This window comes from Balaenoptera physalus (genome assembly GCF_965194825.1).
Source record: "Balaenoptera physalus genome assembly, chromosome: 1".
Classification (NCBI taxonomy): domain Eukaryota; kingdom Metazoa; phylum Chordata; class Mammalia; order Artiodactyla; family Balaenopteridae; genus Balaenoptera; species Balaenoptera physalus.
Genome location: NC_138882.1, coordinates 16,050,672 through 16,075,028, shown reverse-complemented (window position 1 = coordinate 16,075,028; position 24,357 = coordinate 16,050,672). Strand labels below are relative to the sequence as shown.

The following is a 24,357-nucleotide window of genomic DNA, read 5'->3' as shown; positions in this document are numbered from 1 at the left end:
AGAGAAAAACAAATATCATATATTAACGCATATATGTGGAATCTAGAAAAATGGTACAGATGAACCGGTTTGCAAGGCAGAAATAGAGACACAGATGTAGAGAACAAACATATGGACACCAAGGGGGGGAAAGCAGGGTGGAAGGGTGGTGGTGGTGGGATGAACTGGGATATTGAGATTGACATATATACACTAATATGTATAAAATAGATAACTAATAAGAACCTGCTGTATAAAAATAAATAAATAAATAAAATAAAATTCAAATTAAAAGAAGAAACTTCTGTATCTGCCTTTTAAAATTGCTTTGCTGAATTTGTTAGTGCTAGAGAATGTAGCACAATGGAAATGATTAATTATTTTGATATATGGAAAAATCTCAAGAGACTGGGCTATTAGACTTGGAGACAAGAAGAGTGAGTAATTTACAGTATTATTATATATTTCTATTTCCAGTGAACAAATAATTATGTAGACTTGGACTATATTTAATGAAGTATTTCCTCATCTTGAGAATAGGTGGGAAATCTTTCTTAGGCATTTTTCAAGACATGTAGGCATCCATTCTGTTCAGAAAGTTCAAGTGAAATTCTGCCTGAGACATCCTCTGAAGTTTGTTTCCCAAGTTATGATTTGATGATATAATAGCAAATTGTTGTATGGATGAGTTGCTCTTATTCAATTCAAAAAGAAGAATGTTTATTCCTATTTCTTTAAGGGAAATGTAGATTAGTATGGTGAATTTCCAAATGACAGGACTAGCTCTTGTAAAGTTGAAAAGCATTGCTCTTGTGGTGCTGCAGTGGTCAGTGGTATGTCCATTAGCAATATACACATTTTTTTATTAGTCTATATAATCCAGAGATGCCTAAATATAGGATGCTGTACCACTGAAACACAGTCTTGGGGAGATTTACTGCCACTAGCCTCACCATGTTTTAAATCACCTTTGTCTAAAATTCTGATGAGCAGCATTGCAAATAAAGATTTCCCTGAGATAAAGGTCTCACTGGATGGTCACTTTTGGCCCCATGCAACATGTGATATCAATTGAAAACTATGAATGAGATTTAAAGAAGAAGGTGTGCCTTTATGTGATTTAGTGAATGAAAAAGCTTCCTACCTCCTCCATTGCCTTCAGTGGGGTTGGAGAGAAGTCTAGTCTCTCTACTTAGACCTGGGTTACTGGTGTTGGCCTATCTGAAATGTCTGGAAAGGTACTATGTGGAAGAATGCCTATAAATAGAATGACTGATTCTGCTCTAGATCAGTATATTGCCCTTAATGGAAAAATTAAATATATCTGCCTGAAACTGGCGTTCTTCTTTGACTGTTGGCAGCGGCCATATGATCTGAAGCCATTGAAGCATCTTAGGGTGCCAGAATCTGTACTGATGAGTCACAGGAAACCATTGACAAATGGTCTTGGCCTCAGTCCCTTTGCCTAAAACAGCAGCAGATAAAATGATACTTATTTTCTTACTTCTTTCCCATGGATAAGTGAGACACCCTATCTATAACTCTCATTATTTTCAATACATTATTGTTCACTCTCAGTGGTAAGTCAGCTTAACAACCTAAGTTAATGTTGCCTTTCTTTTTATTACAAATAGGCCCAGTAAAATACTATATCTTAATAAATATCTTGATAATCAGTCAAGAACTTGTTCATGCTTCTTGATGTACAAAGTTAACACTTAAGAAAGTACTGTTTTTACACAAAGAATAGACTTGTGGTTGCCAAGCGGGGTGGGGGAGGGGTGGAGTGGGAGTTTTGGATTAGCAGATGCAAACTAGTATATTTAGAATGTATAAACAACAAGGTCCTACTGTATAGCACAGGGAACTATATTCAATATTCTGTGATAAACCATAATGGAAAAGAATATAAAAAAGAATGTCTGTATAACTGAATCACTTTGCTGTACAGCAGAAATTAACACAACATTGTAAATCACCTATACTTCATTTTAAAAAATGTACTGATGTTTTTGACATCCATTTTCTGAGAATGAGTATGTTTTTTTGGCCAGGAATGACTTTGATTTTATGTTCTGTTTAGAAAATTATTAAAACTAAATGGCTGCAAGTCAGAACAAAATAGTGATAGTCATTGGTAACACCTCTTAGAAGATCTATCACTGTTGAGCTATTGGTCCTTACTGTCTGCTTCTTGACTCCCACAGAGAGATTCAGGAAGTTTTCTCTGGAGATCTGCCCAGATTGCATACCCAGTCACATTGCCGTTGCCCTGGCAGCCACCCTCGGGTTCCTCGTTTGGAACAGCGGTACTGTGTTCCTAATGATGCAGAAGACACAAGCAATAATAGGGTGTTACGGCTGAATCCTGAAGCCCATCCTCTTTCTTTTGTCAATGATAACAATATTGGTACTTCGTGGCTTTCCCATGTGTTTACAAACATGACCCAGCTTAATCAAGGAGTGACTATTTCAATAGATTTGGAAAATGGACAGTATCAGGTAATTTGAAACAGTGGGATGTGTGTTAGTTTCCTGCGGTGGCTTCAACAAATGACCATAGAGTGAATGGCTTTACACAACAGAAATTTCTTATAGTTCTGAATATCAGTAGTATGAAATCAAGGTGTTGACAGGGCCATGCTCCCTCTAAAGACCCTGGGGAGAATCCTTCTTTGCCTTTTCCAGGTTCTGGTGGCTCCTGGCATTACTTGGTTCATGGCAGTGTAACTCCAATCTCTACTTTCTTTTTTCATGGCCTTCTTCCTTGTTTCTGGGTGTATGTCAGTTCTTTCTCTTTCATCTCTCATGAGGACCATCCTACATCCAGTATTATCTCCCCTTGAGACCCTTAACTTAGTTACATCTGCAAAGACCCTATTTTCAAATAAGGTTACATTCACAAGTACCAAGAGTTAGTACTTGAACACATCTATTTGGGGACACAATTCAACTATAAAGTGAAAACTGAATTAGGCAATTGACCATTACCTTACTAAAGTAGTGTATTATAATGTATGAAATAAAAATATTTCAAAGAAGGTATGTAGGACCTAATTTTTTAGAGAAAACTTAGAGATTTGTGTCAAAATTATATGAAATATTGAAACATCTTTTCAATATTAAGTAGCACAAATTAATAAAAACTGAGTCCTTATTTTAAATTACTACTTAAGAAGAAATATATAACAATTATTTCATATAAGTAATGTTCTTTTTTCATCTTTATAACAAACTTAATATTAATTTCCACCTTAATTTATAAAATTCTTGAGAAGAGGGACATATATGTAATTATAGAATGTATGGCCTTTACTATATGGCTATGAAATTTCTGGATATCTAATAAATATTTGGTAATTATCATTATAAGGAAGTAAGCTATTATATTTGAATCTAACAATTCCATGGTTTATACTGATGGGTCAAACTTAAAACTTCAGTGACAATAATTAACATCCATTTTCAGGTGTTTTACATCATCATTCAGTTCTCTAGTCCACAACCAACAGCAATAAGGATTCAAAGGAAGAAGGATGACAGCCTAGACTGGGAGGATTGGCAGTATTTTGCTAGAAATTGCAGCACTTTCGGAATGAAAAACAATGGAGAATTGGAAAATTCTGATTCTGTCAACTGTCTTCAGCTTCCCAAGTATGAATATTTTTAAATGATTGTCTTTGAATGTATTTAGGAGTTAATTTTAAGAGACTAATGAGCAGTAGTAACCTACATGTAAGCTAACCAGGTTGGTAGAGACTTCCTTCTACCACCAACTTTCTTAGGGCAGATTTTTCTAGGACTCCTCCCTAAATTGAGTTTTAAACAATGTTTAAAATTCTTGTAAAACTTTTGAGTATCTCTTGCTTACAGTCTCACTTGTGCTTTAAAATTGATTTTCAGATTGTCTACCAAGTTATCTATATTAATAGGATTTTTATTATGTCCTCAAGGAAATGTTTTACTATATTTTTCTGTAATGCTCTTATATTGTTTGTATATGAAATATATGGAATATGTTTGTTCTCCCAGCATGAAGAATTTAAGCTATTATTAATATTGTGTTGTGATTTTTGTTTTGTCAAAAATATGAATATCTTATGATTTCAAATTTCATCAACAGTTTTACTCCATATTCCCGTGGTAATGTCACCTTTAGCATCCTAACACCTGGACCAAATCATCGTCCTGGATACAATAATTTCTATAATACCCCATCTCTTCAAGAGTTTGTAAAGGCCACACAAGTACGACTTCATTTCCATGGACAGTATCATACCACTGAGACTTCTGTCAGCCCCAGACACAGATACTACGGGGTCAATGAAATCACCATCACTGGAAGGTAGTGTTCATGACCAAGGTTTCGAGTGTGCTTTTCATTATGAATATTGTTTCTAATTAGACTTTTGTCATACTTATTTTAAAATACATTAACTAACATTTTAGAGCAAGCCAGATTCTAATCTTCATGTATTGAATTGGTTTCCTACTCTTAAGATTTTGTGGGGAGATTTGTATGCGAGTCTTTGCTGTACATAATATCACATTGTTATAAAATCAATTTTCAAAAGCTGTTTGGTTTAGACGTTATGATACTATGAATCCAACTTAGAAAATATTTACCAAATATTTTGCTTGGTTTGTTCTGGAATATAATTTTCAAGTATTCTTGAAATCAAAGAGCAGGAGCTAGATTTAGAGTTACAACTATAGTACCAGCTAGTTTATAAGTGCTGGGGTTGGTCTCCCTGAGTCCACAATTCACAGTTTTATGAGGAATATCTGTTTTCCTTTAAAGGAAAAATCTCATATACTCTAAGTAATTTATAGATATCTGATCTAATTGAGAACAAATTTAAACAAACGAATAGCTGGAGAACTAGGAGGCAGCATACTCCCTAGTATGGAAATTGTGCATATATAGACAATATTTAAAATTGGTTTGTGCTAGAAGAATGATATATCTTGTGAATAAAGAACATCTTTCAAAACAGATCAGAATATCAACATGTAAGTGTTATTTGTTAAGTCATAGCACAATGAAAAAATAATACTATTAAATTTTCACCATCTAATTTTGGGGAAAAAATTGAAATTTGTTAACTTTATTTTCCAGTTTATTCTGAACTGTCTAGTCTTAACTGTGTTTTCAATAGTTTCAGTAAATGCCTTTTCTTGGCAGGTTTGTCACATGGTTAATATAGGTGTAAACAACCCAAGATGGGCTTGAAAATTACCTTCACAGTCAATGTGGTTTGGATATTAATGACAATCCTTCCCGTACTTAAGTTAATTTAAAACTGTTATGAATATACACATGATTAAAGAGAAACTAATTTTTGTGTTAACACATTTGTCTCCCTTGTTGAATTCACATAGTGGATATATATATATATGTAGGTCTTTAAATATATTCATGATTGAACTGGTGTTTCTAAGGAGTTGTCTGACGCTCATGTTCACAGGTGTCAGTGCTGTGGTCATGCTGATAACTGTGACACGAGAAGCCAGCCCTATAGATGCCTCTGCTCTCGGGAAAGTTTCACTGAAGGACTTCATGTGAGTTCTCTGTTTATGCATGGAAATCTCAAAAAAGAGGGGGTGGGATGTTGAATATAAATTTCTTAAACTTGATTTGGTCTAATTTCTGGGTATGAATAAAAGTAAATTGATATGAACTTAAAATGTTAATTATTTCAGAAAACTTTTTCATAGAGAAAAATTAAAGCCATCAATAAATTTGAAAATTTCATTTAAAAATACTCTAAGGGAGAAATAACAACCAATACTAAACCCAGAGACTTTCTTTTTCCTTTTTTTTTTCATCTTTGTTTCATCAGCATTATCATGTTTATCATATTTTATGAAACAATTTTTAAGGTATCTGAATAGATGGCACTAAAAAAAAAAGGGTCACATTACAACACCTAAAGGGTAAATTTGTGCAAAGGTATATAGAGAGATCTTTATGTACTTGCATCAATCAAGTTTAATTCATTACTGATATCAGGAATTTTAAGTAGTTAATTTGAAAATCTACAGTAAAATTACTTAGAAATTACATTATTTTAGCTTGTCTATGATCAGCAGGGTAAGTTTCATAGTTGAAGTGGAAATTTAGCTACATCTTTAGGAATAAGAGGTAAATGAAAAAAATTTGAGAGAGATTTGTTAGAAATATTCAGCATAAACATCAGTAATAGCTCATATGAAAGAGGGTTACAGCAGCAGTAACAATCATACCAAAAATAAAAGTTAAGAGTATGGAGTCTTCAGTAAATGGTGTTTGAAGCAATTGGCTGCCAATTTGTAAGAAAATAAAGTTCGAGGCCTACCTCATGGCATGTACAAAAATCTAGGCGCTTAAAGAATTAAGTGTAAAAATAACTGTAAATTTATTAAAATAATGATTAGAACAGTATTTCTAAATCTCAGGTGGGGGGTCTAGATAAGTGTAGCATATAAAATACACAAAAAACAAAGAAGCATATCAGGAGTCATGAAAAAATATTGACATAGTTTGTCATATAAATATTTAAAATTCTTGATAGTGTAAGGACTAAAATAACTATAGTGCAATGATAAGTGATGGGGCTGATAGAAAATATTTACATCATATTAACAGATAAAGATTTGAGAGCCCTCTAAAAAGGCAAAACACACTGTTCTTCTACAACTACTGCTTACACTTCTGACACCAGATGCACGGGGTTTTTCTGCACAAAGCAATTCACTTCTCTGTGGACGCCAACTGGGTGTCCTGCAATTTAATTCAATTCTGACACTAACTGGAATTATCACAGACCCCGTGGGTTTAGAGGTCAGTCCCACAAGAGAGCTCTCACTTTAGATGTCAGCTGCAAGTTGTGGGTCCCCGGGTTAACTACGACTTCGGTCTGACTTAGCTGCAAATTGGGAGTTCCCCAACCCCCTTTTTGGTTTGATAATTTACTAGAATGGCCCACAAAACTCAAGTAAATACTTTACTTATTAGATGACCATTTTTTATAAAAGGATGCAACTCAAGAACAGCCCAGATGGAAGGGATGCATAGGGAAGATAAGGAGGAAGGGGCACAGAGCTTCCCTGTCCTCTCTGACCATGCCGCCCTCCCAGTACCTCAATGTGTTTATCAATCTGTGGGCTCTCTGAACCTCTTCAGCCAGAGTTCTTATGGAAGCTTCATTATGCATGATTGATGAAATCATTGGCCATTGGTGATTGAACTTGACCTCTAGCCCCTCTCCCTCCCTGGAGATCCAGAGATGGGGCTGAAAGTTCCAACCCTCTAACCCTGGCAACCAGCCCCTGTCCTTAGGGTGTTTCCAAGAATCACCTCATTAAAATAAACTCAGGTGGGGTTGAAAGGGACTTGTTACGAATAAAAAAAGATGCTCTTTTACCTTTTTGTTCTGGAGCTATTTTAGGAACTGGGGACAGAAACCAAATATAACAAAATATGTCCTTATCATTCTTATCAGTTAGGAAATTATAAGAGTTTTAGGAGCTGTGTTCCAGAGCCCAAAAATATAATATATTTTATTATGTCACAAACCCTAATACACAAAGAACACTTTAAGAATAATTAGAAAAATAATAAATAATAATAATAAGGAGCAAATATGTTAACAAGTAGTTTACAAAGAAGAACTGACAATTTTCAACAAACACATGAAAGGTTACCCAACCTCAGTTTTAATTAGAAAACTGCAAATTATAATAAAATATTGTTTTTAACCTATCAAATTAGCAAAAAGTTTCAAAACTGGTAACATTTAGATTTGTGAGAATGTGAACTTTTTATATATCATTGACGGAACTACCAATTGGTACAAAAATTTTGGAGGATAATTTGGCCATATGTATATTAAATTAAAGTTGTAAATACAATGAGTTACATTATGTAGTTGTCATTCTAAAAAGTAATTCTGCATTGACAAGAGTATGGAATGGTTGTATCTGTATCTTTTGTTACATAAATATGGGATTATATGTTAGTGTATTTTAGCTTTTAAAATAATAGCACTGTCTCTTGACTCCTGTATGACTTGTGAGCTTCCCTGCCTTCTAGATCTTTCCCTAACTTGTGTTTAGTTAGTCACTTCACTTCTCTGTGTAGTTTGTTTTAGAATTTCATGGAATATCTTGTTCTTTAAAAACCATCTGTAAAGAATTTGGCAAACTCCATTTCTGTCTTCTGAGATTCTTAACCTAATCTAATTTGTTTTTGACTACAACATTAGTGCATATAGATCAATGGCAAGAATATTATCTAAAATGCAGGCTTCCTCTGGCACATTTAGGATGTAGTGTTGATCTTCAGTTTCAACTCATGGTCTTTGATTTGGTTACAGCCACCTTTCTTTCTATGTGCTCAAACCAAAACTTTCATGTTCTAATTCAGAGGCCCCTTTGAACTTTTTCTCCACATCATTGCTTTATACTGCTGATCTTTTTATTTATGCATTTAGTCTTCCCCATTAGTTGATAATCCCTCTGAAAGAAGGAATCTTCTACATTTTTTGGATATCTAACACTGGAGGCTTTGAGTTTGATTTGATTAGTATATCATGAAAACAAATCTTTTGAAAAAGCATTGATTTTAATGTTTCATTGTATGGCTTATCATATTGTCGCAGAAAGGAAATTAATTGGATTAACTTGATTGATTCACTCTTTATTCAGCCATAATTGTGTGTTTAAATTTTGGGGATTTTGATTTGTTCTTGATTTTAAAGTGACATTTATTCGGTTTTTCTTAGTGTATTCTCCTTTTAATCCTTTAAGATAGACACTTCTTTCCTGGCAGTCAGTGATTTCTTTCATTAACCTCACCCTTCCTCTCCAAACCTACGAATTACCTAATTAAAAAATGCTCTGGGATGAATTGAATAGGGCACTTTGATGTGAATCTGTCTAGTAAATGCAAACTGAGGACTGGCTAATACATTCATTTTTGATATGTTGTTTTCTGAGCTTCTCTTGCTTTATTTTGACTAGTTAGTTCCTCTCCTCCGCCCTCACCCCCATCTCTCTTCCTCTTCATGCCTCATCCCATTTTTTCCCTTTTCTCTCTCTTTAACTGCTCACAGTTAAGTGATTGATATTTTATGATTCTTGCGTGATTTCATGCTTCCCCTTAAAAATAGAGCCATTAAATGAATCACGGCTTATGATTGGTTTCAGAAGTCAAGTTGGGATTTTCAGACTTGGTCTCAGGTGGTGACTGTTGGATTATGAACTAGTGAAATAATTAACTATAATTTAGGTTGAGAATATGTTTTAATGCTTCTTGTTTCGACACTAAGTGCTTTTTGGAAACAAAAGTTTCAAAGTTGACTTTTCTGTTATTTTCCTCCTGTCATATTTTGATAATTCATGAATGTAGCCGTAAATAAAAAAGCAACAAGTATCATTCACTTACCAAAGTTTGGCAAATGCAGCTGAAGGGAAAAAATAAATAGACTGTTAAGTTGAATGATTTCTCAGTCTTATGATATTTTCAACGGTGTGTTGAAAATAAAAAATGATTTTATAAAGCATTCATAGCATGAGCTTCTCTTTTGTTATCATTCTAGATATTTTAATACATGTGGGACTTAGGTATCTGAAAAAGTTGTCTTAAAATAATTTGAAAATATATTTATTCAAATGCTTTTCACGTTGTTCCACTTTTTAAAATAATAAGTTTTGGTATAAGCCATTCATATCCTATTGGAACCAATGTTCTTTTTAAAGATCTGGACATAATCCAAAAAGAATGTCTTCAATTTCACAGTATTATGCTAGCCATTAATAATATTACTCAATAAACAGGGCTTTTGTGAATTATATTACAGCCATTTGGTAAACAGATGAAAACGTAAGACTTGAGAATATGCCAGTTCTGGGCAATTGTCAGTCCTATGAGAAAGTGTTTTTAGTGGAAGTGAAAATGAATGAAGTCGGGGGAAAGGAATGGAATGGTGAATTCAGAAGCAAGTTCATATATGTAGCCATTCTAGAGAATTTTCTGTATGAAACATTCTTTAGTTGTTTATAAAGTTGATGTTAGGAACTGGTGGTCCTCAGGTGGGAACAGTGTTTAAATAGTTTTCTTTTTTAATTTCCAACAAAAGTTTTCACTTTTCTTTCTTTCTTTTTTTTTTGGTTACATCTCTGAGTTCTGTTAATTAGAAAGTAGTCCAATACTATGCCCATGTTCCCCATGGCAACAGTTGGCTAATTCAGGGTAGCAATTACCATCTTCAGAGCATTATCATTCTTCAGTTGCTGCTAAATTTACTACTGTCCTTAGCTTTATATCTAGGTGACCTCATTCATGTTAACTACCTGTCTTCAGACACTTTTATGCTTCTGAACCCTAAAAAACAAAAACTCACTAATATTGAGACTTCCACGAGTAGCCAGAATACATGATTAATTATTTTGGGTATAGCTGGATTGGCAATCTATTTCATAGCTCCTATTTATTTTGTCCATTCATAAAATTATAAAACTAACAAATAACCAAAAACAACTCAAGAAAATCTATTACCAAAAACACCACTGATTCTAAGATGAACTTAAAGCCACACTTACTTTTTCTTAAACGTTTTGTGAAACCTAAAGCATTTATCTTTGGGAGGCTCACTGACTCTCCTCAGTGCTGTTGGACTGGGAACTCTGACATATTTTGGTATGGTATTGGCAATCTTAAGGCTTTGACTTTAATGTATTATGTATGCAATAAATAAGAATGGCATATTTCATTAATAGAGAATAATTTTTGCATACTGTCACATTTCTTCCCTCCAAATGACTGAAGCAGTGAGTAATTAATTTACCTGTCCATTTTAGGATTAATCTATGGAAAAACAAATCCCAACAGACTGGATACTATTCAAAAACTTTTGAGCAGAGTTGAATGTTTTAAAGTAGGTTTCAGGATTACATGGCATTGAACTTGCATGGATCATATGATTGTTGATACTGTTTTAAAATGAGTAATTTTATTTTATTTGGACAATTATTTTCACTTATATGTATTTTTAGCTTAAATAATTTTTTGAGATAATTGTAAATTCATATACTAGTGTAAGAAATAATACAAAGAGATTTCTTGTCCGCTTTACCAAATATGACTCATGGGAACATCTTGCAGAACTACTGTTTTTTCTTTTTAAATCAACTTTCTTGAAGTATAATTTGCGTACAATAGAATATACACATTTTAAAATGTATAGTTTGATGAGTTTTGGCAAATGTGTCCCCTCGTGCAATAACCACCATGATCAAGATACAGAATATTTTCCTCTCCCCACTCTTTTGTGCTCCTTCGTAGTCAATGTCTCCTCCCAAACCTCAATCCCAGGAAACCACCAATCTGTTCAATGTCACTGGAGATTAATTTTGCCTGTTCTAAAATTTCATATCATGGAGTTATTCAATATGTGTTATTTTGGTACATAGACTTTGTCGACTTAAAAAATGCACAACATGAGAGTTGTGAGTTAAGTTTTATTTGGGGCAAAATGAGGACTGCAGCCCGGAGATAGCATTTCAGGTAGCTCTGAGAAACTGCTCCGAAGAGGTAGGGGAGAAGGTCAGTATATATGCAATTTTGCTAAAGTGAGAATACATGCAGTCAAGCACATATTTTTTTACAGAAGGTCTCTGCTAGTCACGAGGAGCAGACATCACCGTGAAGGATTTTAGTGCTTTTCTAGATATGAGGAGATACAAGAATTGGGCTCATAAAATTGGCTCCTGAAAATATCTATCTGAAGACCTGTTCTACCCGTTTTTCCCAGAGCACAGAGGGCCTCACTGCTGCTCTCCACCTGAACTCCTTTCAGGGGGTGTTGAAAGTCAGCAGCTGCAGCAGCACGTAATTTAATCCATGTGAAGGTAGATGGCCAGTGCCCACGGCATGTGCCAATTTGTCGTTGACAGCTTCTACATCCCATCCCCACAAGTCCTTTGTACTTTATGGATCATTTCCTAACTAGTCGTATTATTAGCTTTATTGTAATACAGTACCTCTGGTTCACCTGCTCAGGAAGTCCATTATAACTATCAAAAAATATGTGTTAAGATCATAGGGGCAGAATACAACCTAGAAATTGGAAGCTTGTGTATGGAACTAACTAGTCTATGTCAACTAACATGGTGGTATAGCTACAATATAGGTCTTACTTCTTTTCTCCTCCTGTCTGGTACTTTCTTTACCCGTTCTAAGAGTTCAAGTATTGTTAGAATCTAGCTTTAAGAAAAGTGTTATCCGTTGAAACTTGCATCCTTAGAATTTTTCAGTTTAATAGCTGCATGCACCTTTCAAGGGCTCTGGGCCAAGAATGATGCGCTGACCACTGCCTCTGCCAAGCACTGGCACTTTGTTGGCTACTTAACTAGTCTTTCATCATCGTGTGACATCATTGTCTGCAGGGGTGGTCAAGCATTCACAGAGCAATTTATTAGGAACCATGAATACTTCCCTTATTCTGTGGCTCTGATTTGTGACCCTTTTATAACATTAATCATGGATTTTATGAATTTTAACTAAAATCAAACCATCAGTATGCATTTTTGTTAGTATTATAAATAGCAGAGCCAGCTTAAAGCATTTTATATAATAAACTTTCCTACCATTCAATAATTTGAGTGGTGCCAGCGTCACACTCTACATTGCTTTTTATGTAAATGAATATTTCCTGTTATTTGAGAGACTGTATTCCTTTGGAGCACTGAAGTCCAGAAGTATGAGTCATCATGACTAACTTGTGTCATATTTTTATTACACATCGAGCTTTATGACTACTTATGTTTTCTGTTTGCTCACAGAAATTTTTTACTCTAAATGTATTTCATTTTATACAGTAGTTTTGTAACACTAATGAATTAATTCATTTTCATGTAACTAGCATTCTGGCAGTTTGTATTATAGAATCTCCATTAGATGTACATTTAGTGAGTCAAGGTCAAGAATTTCATTTCCTATGTGACACGTGGATGATATTATTAATCTTTGAAAAACACTTATACTTGTTTCCCTGAGATAGGTATATACATAAATGTCTTTAAAATGCAAGTTTAAAACGTGAAAAAGAGGTTAGGATCAAGGGGATAGATTGTGACAGCTTTATAGAAGAAGTAAATAGAGATGATGAACATATACAAATGAAGAAATATGATATTTAACGGGATAAGGGTAAATAATTGTCCAAAGCTAAGGAATGGCATGATTCTTCTGAATCCTAAGTAGACTATGAAAAAAATACATAGGTAAGATATAATGAATCTGATGATCATCAAAGACCAAGAGTAGATACTAAAAAGTAACCAGAGAAAAAGATAAATTATTTATAGATCTGAATTTATAAGAAACTGTGACATTGGATATCTCAATCCACAGTAGAAGCCAGAAGACAGTGGAATAGTACAATACCTCTGAATTGCAAAGAGAAAGTAACCAACAAACCTAGAATTGTATTTGTAGCTAAACTATCAATTAACAACAAGGGAGAAAAAATACATTTTTGTCTAACCAAAATTTGTCAACTTTACCACCAGAAGATTCACTAAAAGAATTTTTAAAGGCTATACTTCATAAAGAAATATAATGATTTCAGAAAAAAAGGCCTGATATGCAAGAAGGAATTATAAGCAAGTGAACCAGTAAATATATATAAGCTGTATTAAATAATAACATTGTTTAATAATGATATATTTAATAATAAATGTAAACTCTATTAATAATAGCATTACAGATGGTGGAGTGTATAAAATAGCAAGATACTCCTAAAATGGACATTAAAATACAATTAAGGGAAAGGAAAAATATTCGACTCCAGCCCCCTCTAGTCATCCTGCTGTGTCTAAGGGGTCAGACTGAGGGACTGTTGCACACTCATTAAAAGCCTGAGACCTAATTATAAGGCTGTTGAACACTTCCCCACACCCCACACCTTAGACCACATCACTAAAGGCCTATTTTTATGGAGTTCCTTTAATCCAGTACATAATGTGCAGTTTTCAAAAAAAAATTAAAAGGCGTACTAAAAGACAAAAAGTACAGTTTAAAGAGACAGAGCAAACTTCAGATCCAGATTCAGATATAGTAGAAATGTTGGAATTATCAGATTGGAAAGTTAAAACAACTATAATTAATATGCTACAGGTTCTAATGGGAAAATGATATAATATACAAGAACAGATGGGTAATGTAAGCAGAAAGATGGAAATTCTAAAAAAAAAAAAAAAAAAAATGCTAGAGATCAAAAACACTATAACAGGAATGAAGGATGTCTTTGATGGATTCATTAGTAGACTGGACATGGCTGAAGAAAAAATCTCTGAGCTTGAGGATATGTCAATAGAAACTTCCAAAACTGAATAGCAAAGAGAAAAATGATTAAAAAAAAAGAATATCCAAGAACTGTGGGACAGTTACAAAAGATATAATATATGCATAATGGAAATACTAGAAAGAGAAGAAAGAAATGGAAAAGAAGAAGCAATAATGACTGAGAATTTCCCAAATGAATGTCAGACACCAAACTACTAATCCCGAAAGCCTGAGAACACCAAGCAAAATAAATTCCAAAAATTTACACCCAGGTATATCATATTCAAACCACAGGAAATCAAAGATAAAGAAAAAATCTGAAAAGAAACCAGAAAGAAAAAACAAAAAAAACCTAACCTATAGAGGAACAAAGATAAGAATTACTTCTGACATGTCAGAAACCATGCACACAAGGAAAATTAAATATTTCAAGTGTTGAGAGACACAACCCACCAACCTAGAATTCTGTAACTTGCAAAATTATCCTTCAAAAGTGAAGGAGAAGTGAAAACTTTCTCAAACAAAATTGAGGGAATTTGTTGTCAGTAGACTTGTTTGCAAGAAATTCTTCAGAGATTTCTTCAGAGAACAAAGAAGTTCTTCAGAGAGAAGGAGAATGATATAGATCAGAAGCTTGGATCTACATAAAGAAAGGAAGTGACTTAGAGATGAAATAAGTGAAGATAAAATAAAACATTTGATTTTCTTATTTTAATTGATCTAAAAGATAACAATTTGTTTAAAATAATAATTGCACAATATATTGGATTGGCCAAAAAGTTCGTTCGGATTTTTCAGTAAGATGGAAAACCTGAATGAACTTTTTGGCCAACTCCATACTTGATGATTATAGCTTATGTATTAGCGAATCAAGTGGCAACAATGATACAAGGGACAAAAGAGAGGATCTAGCGGTGCTTTGTTTTGTTAAAGTACTTATTCTACCCATGAAGTGGTGTAGTGTTATTTGAAAGTGGACTTAGATTAGTTGTAAATTATTGTAAATTAGTTGGAAATGTATAATACAAACTCTAGGACATCCACTTTTTTAAAAAGTAAAAAAAAAAAAAAGGATAATTGATATGCTTAGAAAAGAGAGCAAATGGAATCACATCAAATCCACAATTAAAACAACAAAAGGCAGAAAGGGTGGAAGATAAAAATAGAATCAAAGAATGAGGGCAATGAATAGAAAAAAGTAACAGATACAATAGGCATTACTCCAAATATGTCAGTAATTACTTTAAACATCAATGACCTAAACATCAATTAAAAGAGTTTGTCAGAGAGGATCAAAAACATGACACAGCTATATGTTGTCTACAAGAAACCCACATTAAAGATAAAGACACATATAGATTAAAAGTAAAGGAATGGAGAAAGATATATCATGTTAACACTAATCAAAAGAACACTAGAGTAAATACTGAAATATTAATTTCAGACAGAGCACAGTTAAGAGCAAGGAAAATTATTAGTGATAAGATGGGGTATTACATAGTGGTAAAAGGGTCAAGTCTACAAGGAGACATAACAATCCTTAATGTGCTTGTGCCTAACAACAGAGCATCAAAGTACACAAGGCAGAAGCTGATAGAAGAGGAAGTACCAATAGATGAAGTCACTGTCATAGTTAGGGTCTTCAGCACCCCTCTCTCAGAAATGGGCAGATCCAGTAGGCAGAAAATCTGTAAGGGCATAGTTGAATTCAACAACACTTTCAATCAACTGGATATATAACTGAACACCTGTAGATTACTTTGTCCAACAATTGCAGAATATGCATTCTTCTCAAGCTCACTTGGAACATGCACTAGATTAACCACATTCTGGGCCATAAAACGCACCTGAACAAACTTAAAAGAAATCATACAATGTGTGCTCTCAGACCACTTGGTTCCAACTGTGGGAGGATATTTTATAAGTGTATATAAGAGTACATATTTTGGTGGATCAGGCTTGAATATGGCTTAGTATGATACTGATTCTAGACTGTGAGATATGTACCTAAAACACAAACACACAAAGTTTGAAAATGTAAGAAAGCTGGCTTAAGCTATATTAATATTAGGTAAAATAGACTTTAAAAAGTTTTATTAGGGATACAGAGGTGCATTACATAATGATAAAAGATACAATTCTAAACTTATATGCATCTTATAGATTCAAAAGTACAGAGCAAAATTTGACAGAACTGGAAGGAGAAATTGACAAATCCACCATCAATATAGGTGACTTTAATAATATCTCATTAGTAATTGATCAAACAGGCAGTCCAGAAATGAACAAATAAATAAGAAAAACCTTAGTAATTGAGGATTGAACTAATTTGAAGCCTAAACTAGTAGATTCCTGTGTCCAGCAATGAAAAAATACACATTCTTGTCAAGATCATGTGGAAAATTTATAAACAGTGATCATGCATTAATCAATAAAGATGGTCTTAATAAATTATATAGAATTTGTAATCAGAACACATTGTAGGCATTAACTAAATAGTTTTCAGTGAATGACTGCATTGAATCACCTCACCATTATGTAAATCATCAAGGAAAATAGAATAAGAGAATATAACCCCCAACTAAAATTATGAATCTTTTGTTAATCCAATAAAATTTTATTGAGTACTCATCTACTGAGCAATAGATTTACATCTCTGAGCAAAGCACAATTTTTATTCTTGAAGAGGTTTTTTCATTCTCTTAAGCATTGGTGGTGGGGATAGAAGACTCAACAGCAATTAATAAGTTAAATATACAGCATGCCAAGTTTTTATCTGAGGGCACAGATCTTTATTTTGAATTCTATCAATAGAAGTGAGGCCAGGAAACAAAATCAGACAAAGACAGTACAAAAAAGAAAATTTATAGATCATTCTCACTTGTAAACATAAGACTAAAATTTTAAAATAATAACAAACCAAATCTAGCTATTTATAAATACAATAATATATAGTAGCCAAATTGGGTTTCTCCCAGGAATGCAAGTGAAATTTAGTATTAATAAATTCATTAATGTAATTTACCACATTAACTCATGAAGGGAGGAAAAACATGCTCATTTCAATAGATTTGGAAAACAGCAGTTGACAACATATCACATCCATCTAGATTAATATTTTCAACACACTCTGAATTGAAGCAGACTTCCTTAACCTGATAAAAAAAAAATCTACAAATTTCTAGAAACAACAGTGCACATAATGGTGGTTTCCTTTAAAGTCAGCAATAAGATAAGATTGTCTGTTATTCAACATATTTTTGAAGGATATAGCCAGTTAAATATGATAAGAAAAAGAAATAAACACTTAAAGAATTGGAAAGAAATAATTCCAACAGGCATATGAAAAGATGCTCAACCTGGCTAATTACTAGAGAAATGCAAATCAAAACTGCAGTGAGGTATCACCTCACACCACTCAGAATGGCCATAATCAAAAAGTCTACAAATAATACATGCTGGAGAGGGTGTGGAGAAAAAGGAACCCGCCTACACTCTTGGTGGGAAAGTAAATTGGTATAGCCACTATGGAGAACAGTATGGAGGTTCCTTAAAAAAACAAAAATAGAGTTACCATATGATCCTGCAATCCTACTATTGGGCATATATCCAGAGAAAAATTAATTTGAAAAGATACATGCACCCCAATGTTCATTGCAACACTGTTTACAATAGCCAAGACATGGAAGCAACCTAAATGTTCATTGACAGATGAATGGATAAAGAAGATGTGGTACATATATACAATGGAATATTAGCCGTAAAAAAGAATGAAATAATGCCACTTGCAGCAACATGGATGGACCTGGAGATTATCATGTTAAGTGAAGTAAATCAGAGAAAGGCAACTATCATATGATATCACTTATATGTGGAATCTAAAAAAAAAAAGATACAAATGAACTTATTTACAAAACAGAAATAGACTCACAGACAGGAAACAAATTTATGGTTACCAAAGTGGGTAGCGCGGGTAGAGGGGAGATAAATTAGGAATTTGGGATTAACATATATACGCTATTATATGTAAAATAGGTAACCAACAGGGATCTACTGTATAGCACAGGGAACTATAGTCAATATCTTGTAATAACCTATAATGGAAAAGAATCTGAAAAAGAATATATACATGTATGTGTATATATATATATATATATATATATATACATATATCAATACATATAACTGAATCACTTTGCTATACACATGAAGCTAATACAACATTGTAAATTAACTATAATTCAATAAAAAATATTTAAGAGAAATAATTGAACTGCCAGTATATGAAGACAAGATGATTCGGTCATAAGATGCCAGAAAACTCGACAAATTATTAAATATTAATGAGTTCAGTAATCCTAGATGTAGGATGGATTCATGGAAATCAATTGACTTTTATATAACAAAATAACAGATAGGAAGCTTAATTTGAAAAGAGATACTAATAGGAATATCCAAAGGAAAACCTACCAAATGATGTGTATGGTGGAAACATTATTGAAAAATATTTAGAAGACCTAAATTATTGGAGAACTACACCATGCTTATGTAGAGGAAGATTTAATATAACAGATGTCAATTCTCCCCAATCATAATATAAATTCAATTTAATTCTAATCAAAATATTACAACAGATTTTTTTTCTGTGACTTGACAAACTTATTCTAACATAAAGATGATTAGAGGAGTGAAAACAGTGGAAATAAATTTGGGGAAGATAGTGGCAGGGTCTTGCCCTTCGCAATATTGTCTTATTATGAAGATAAATAACATTTTTCCCTTGGAAAATATGGGATACGCCACTGATGTCTTATTATGAAGATAAATAACATTTTTCCCTTGGACTTTTGGACACATGAAGCACAAACTAACAAAGGAAGAAATTGGTAAATGTGGCTATGTTAAAATTAGAAACTTCTAATCATCAAAAGCTACCTTTTTTTTTTTTTTTTTTTTTTTGTAATTTGAAAGACTTTATTACCACCTGAAGCCAATAGACCCGAAGATATGCTACAAGACAATATCAAAGATCTCCAATTCAGGGTATATAAGAACTCTAACAAACTGATGAGTGAAAACAAAACAAAACAAAGAGCTCAAGATAAAAAGATAGGAATCAGACTGGAATAGACCACGCATAAAGATATAAAAATTGGCAAAAAAATGTATAAAGAGGAATTCAACTTTATTAACTACTAGGGAATTACAAAATAAACCATAAGAAATCACCACATGTTCATCAGGATAAAAAGCTACCTTTTTAAGAAAAGAGAAAAACTACAGACTAGCAGATGATATTGGCAACACAATGCATATAACCAAGGGAACTTTTAAATCATACAAACTAATTGAAAAACTTACCAAAATAATGAATGGGTAATTCACAGAAGAGGCCAGAAGTGGCAACTTAAATGGTCAATATACATATGAAAACATCTGAACCTTTACTGGTTATTGATAAAGTAACCAAAACTATGAGATAACGGTTTATACCCATGAGGTTGGTAAAGATGAAAAAATCTGAAAATTTCAGATGCTGACAAAGATGTGAATTACGTACTGAGCACTGATATGCCACTGATGGGAAGGTGCCACCACTGTGGAAAAACAATCTGCAAATATTTAAAGAAATACAGCAGTGGATATGAATGAATTTAGGTATTGTGTCAACATTAGACTTCTCAAACAATGGAGTGCAAAAAGCTTGTTTTAGAATAATACATACAGTATACCATTTATGTAAAATTAAAACCATGTAGAACAATACTATGTTACAAGTAATACAAAAATATAAAGTATAATTATCAAGAAATACTTGTGAATGAATATTACTAAATTCAGATGTTATTGGTAGGGTGGAATGTATACGGCATTTTATTTTATTTTCATCAGGTGGTGAATAAGGAACACAATTATTTGCTGTTTTTATAAATTTTGCATGTCTTAAATATCTCAACATAATTTTCCTAAAATATAATAATTTGATTTATTGGTCTATTAGGAACATATTATCTATGTTAAGTATTCTTGCTATCGGTAAGGACAGTGGAGGTGGTGCTACTCTCTTCAGCATGGAATCACCATTACAAAATTAATGATTACTGTGTACCCTTATTGTTCTAATGTGAAGCTTCATCCTTTGCTCTCTTCATTTAACAAATATTTATGAAATGCCTTCTATATGTAGAACCTTATGCTAGAGTACAACCATAAAATCTTGATTATAGGTGCAAGTATTTGAAAATATTGAAGGACTTTCATTTATGAAATTCAAAAAAGATTCCCTGGAAGACACTAATTACTATAATACATGGAGATGACTTTAATACAAACAAGTGATTCAGGCTGACAATTTGTAATTAACAAATAATATAAATATTGTTGACATTTTAAACCTTAAAAGGAAAAATTAAATGCAGCTATACTAATAAAAGGATTTTTAATTTACTAATCTAGTACTCATGTCTAGCACTAGATAAAATTTGGAATGTAAGTTGGCTTTATATCCAAATAGGAACTCAAATGCATTTTTATGTCTACTCATTAAACTAAACGACAGAGATAATGGATTATGCCTCTTACCATATGAATCCATATTTTGTATTACATATATTATTTGGAACAGTTGCATGTAAAGAACATTTTTAATATAATCCATTTCTTTTTCATTAAGTTTCTTTTCAAAATATGCAGTTTATACTATACAAATGTGTTATTTACTCCAGGCCATATATTCTGGCCTATAAACAGGGTTAAATTATTATATTACACAGTGGAATTGCTTTGGCTTGGCCACTACCCACAAACTTGAGCAAATCTTAAAGTCCTCCTTCTGGACTCTAGGGGAAACCTGTTGTATCTTCACATGTGTCTTTTTAGTGCACTGAGCGAGTCACACAATCAAAAGAAAGAGGGGGAAAACAAAGAACAGAAAGCTCAAGGGAAAAATCAAATATCAAACACCATCAGTATTCAAAATTAATGAATAAAACTCCGGGGCCCATCATCCAGGTGCTTCTGCTTCATTCAACAACTAGCCATAGTTAGATGGTCTGTATTCACAAATCACATGGTAAAGAACCCTGTGCTTAAAAGTACATAGGCTATCAGTTATATTTATACAGAGATGATGTGTAGAACTGAATCAGTTGTCTGAATAATTCTGCCTACAGTCTACTTTTGCAAGTGTAGATTTTGTTTCACACATTATTAAAATTTGTTTTATTGGATGATTTTCTAATCCTCCATTGCACAGTGCCTGTAGAGGTACAGACAAGGCATTGCATGAATTAGAAAGTTTCTAAAAGTAGCCACCACATATCAATAGTTGAATTGCCAGACAGGCTTTGTATATTAAGTATTCACAATCATTGTATTGCCACCAATGTCTGATCAGTATTGTCGAATAGTATTAGTAGTTATTTAATTGATGCTATTAATTTTAGCACCTAGAAAGCAGGTAAGTACAATTTTTCTGTGGGCACTTTAATTATATGAGGATTTCTAACTAGGGGAAAGATAATTACTGAGAAAGGAATATATCATTGAAGGATAAATACATGAACATTTCTGTCTTCTCAATGGTGAAGCATGGTAATTGTTTTAAATTTGCTAATTAAGATTACATAGTAATCCATAGGTAAAATTCTGCAGGTAAAATATTGCATTTACCTTTAAACCTTTTATGTTACTATTTAATTAAATACCGCACGTACTAAGGTACCATCCTGCAGCATGTTATAAATGTAAGCAATCTATTAGGTCATTCCTCCATACATTCATGCATTTATCAAACATATATTGCTCACTTATTGTGTGCAAAGCATTCAGCCATTTCCTGTCTAGATTCTCTCCGGAGTTGGAAGTTTTATCTATGCTTCCACACCCACCCCACCCAATCTATCGTGATGATAAATTAACAAGTTTGTGTAACAATACCTTTATGATTGGAACATTAGAGATACCTGGAGAAACTTCTATTGGAAAAAATAGTTACATGAGTACACTGAAGTTTTTATGTTTATAAAGATGACTTCTCTATCTAGTAGACAAAAGAAATCACACGAAATTGCATCATTTGAAATACAACTACCACTACATTCGAAGGAAAGAGGAAGCTGTGAATAGGGCCTGAGGACAATTATTATTATTAGAGATTTAAGACTCTTAAAATTTCCAACCTACTGGTCTGGCTTCTACTGATGAGAAAGGAGCAATTTACAGACCTTCCAAAGATCTCTAATTCATTTAGGCCATTTGGGAATAGTGTAACAAATAACCTCTTTTAGCTCAGTAAGTAGTACTATACTGACTAAAAAGGGAGCAGTTTATAATCTCTCACTTTGAAACAGATTGCCTTGCTTCCCTTCCCATAGAGGCAGGGGATGCCTACATACCTCTGAATTTTCCAGCCAGGAGTGGGGTGACTCCTAGTTTGGGTTTCCCGGGCTCTGCCATCCAGTTTAGACTCTGAGCCGAAGGAGGTAAGAATGGACATCTAGCCATAGTGAATCCACTCAACACCTCCCTCCCTCAGAGGTCATCTTCTATCCCTGGAGACAGTCTAGCATGGTGACTAGGAGCAAGGGCTATCTATCTACCTATGTGTGTATGTACATATGTATCTATCATTTGTGTATCTAAACTGAATACCTGCTATGTGTTAGGGCTTCCTCTAGGCCCTGGAAATATAGTAATGAATAAAAACCAACAAGCTTTCCTGCCCTTAGAAATTTTTACATTCTAGTTTATACTAGTTGACATTCTACTGGATGATTTTAGAAATTTATTCAATTTCTTTCCTATTCCTCAGTTTTCTCAGTTGTTAAACAGAGGTAATAGCAACTACTACTTCATAGGTTGTTGGAGAGATTTAGTCATCAAATACATAGGAAGCACTTAGGCCTGACACCATAAGCCTTAGCTATTCTTAGTACATGGGAAGCATTGCCTAGATAAAGACGTCTGTGGGCATTTTACTGTTGAGGGTAGAAAGGGAAATAATTTTGTCTCACTTTTGTTTTTTTTGCTAGAGCCAGGAATGAAAGAAATGAATTCACTGATAGAAATGAGCTTTTGTTGCATCAACCGTTCATTGATTTATTCACTCATTCATACATTCATTTGTTCATTCCCTCACCCAATAAACATTTATTGAGCAGTTACAAAGTTCCAGGCATTATGCTGGGATTCATTAGATCAATAAAATCTGGTTCCTGCTTAAGGAAGCTCAGAATCTAACAAGGACAACAGAGAAGTAAAGTACTATTATAATATTCTATGATAATTGCAGTGATTTTAAAAGTATAGACAAAATGCTGTTTTCTCTATGCATGCTTATGGAGATAAGTCAGTACCCATAGTTCTTCTTTGCACCTCTAAAATTTTAGCCTGTATGGTATGCACTAGACTTTAAAAAAAGGATTATTTCATTTATTTACCAGAATTGTGGAATTAACTACTCTTTGTAAATTTTCCAGATGTGATCTTTTAAAATGAACATTAAAAGAAGTTTTAATCTGTTTTTTGAAATCATTCAAAAACAAATTGTTCACTTCTTTGTTCTCTTAACCTGTGACTGTTAAAGACAAGTTGTTTTCGATGACTCATGGTCATCATTATGAACTTGAGCTTTCAAAGGGCATTGAAGTCTGTTGGACGGTTGAGTCTGTTGAACTCTTCTGTTAGTAACTTGTGGGACGACCCCACCCACCTCCCATCTTCCCATGGTCTTTATGTATTTTTGGCTAAGAGGACATTTTCTTCCTTCCTTCAAAGACACATAATGAGCATTTAAGATTGCTGGATAAGTGACTGAAGAAATGTGCTGCTGCTATAGTTACATTTTTGAAAATGGGACTATATGTATGTTTGTGCTTTTTCTGTAAATTTGGATCAGATTTGAAATATTCGCAATAGTAGATCAAAATTGAGACTGATGGGAGTAGAGTTGATAAAAGTGCTTTTGGACCTGTGGATAATCTTTGAAAGACTGTCTTTGCTGGTCTGTAATAGTAACAAAAGAACACTATTCCAGTTTAATGGTCCAG

General features: G+C 33.3%; 1 protein-coding gene across 2 annotated transcripts in view; it reads left to right on the top strand.

Moving 5' to 3' along the window:
- The window catches only part of USH2A (usherin), a 794,931-nt gene that overhangs the window by 105,804 nt on the left and 664,770 nt on the right, over positions 1 to 24,357 (top strand). For both annotated transcript variants that reach the window (XM_082428283.1, XM_082428282.1), the window contains exons 5-8: positions 2,187 to 2,481; positions 3,449 to 3,633; positions 4,103 to 4,324; positions 5,448 to 5,541. In XM_082428283.1, coding sequence (XP_082284409.1) covers positions 2,187 to 2,481; positions 3,449 to 3,633; positions 4,103 to 4,324; positions 5,448 to 5,541 — 796 coding nt within the window. The remainder of the gene's footprint in view (positions 1 to 2,186; positions 2,482 to 3,448; positions 3,634 to 4,102; positions 4,325 to 5,447; positions 5,542 to 24,357) is intronic.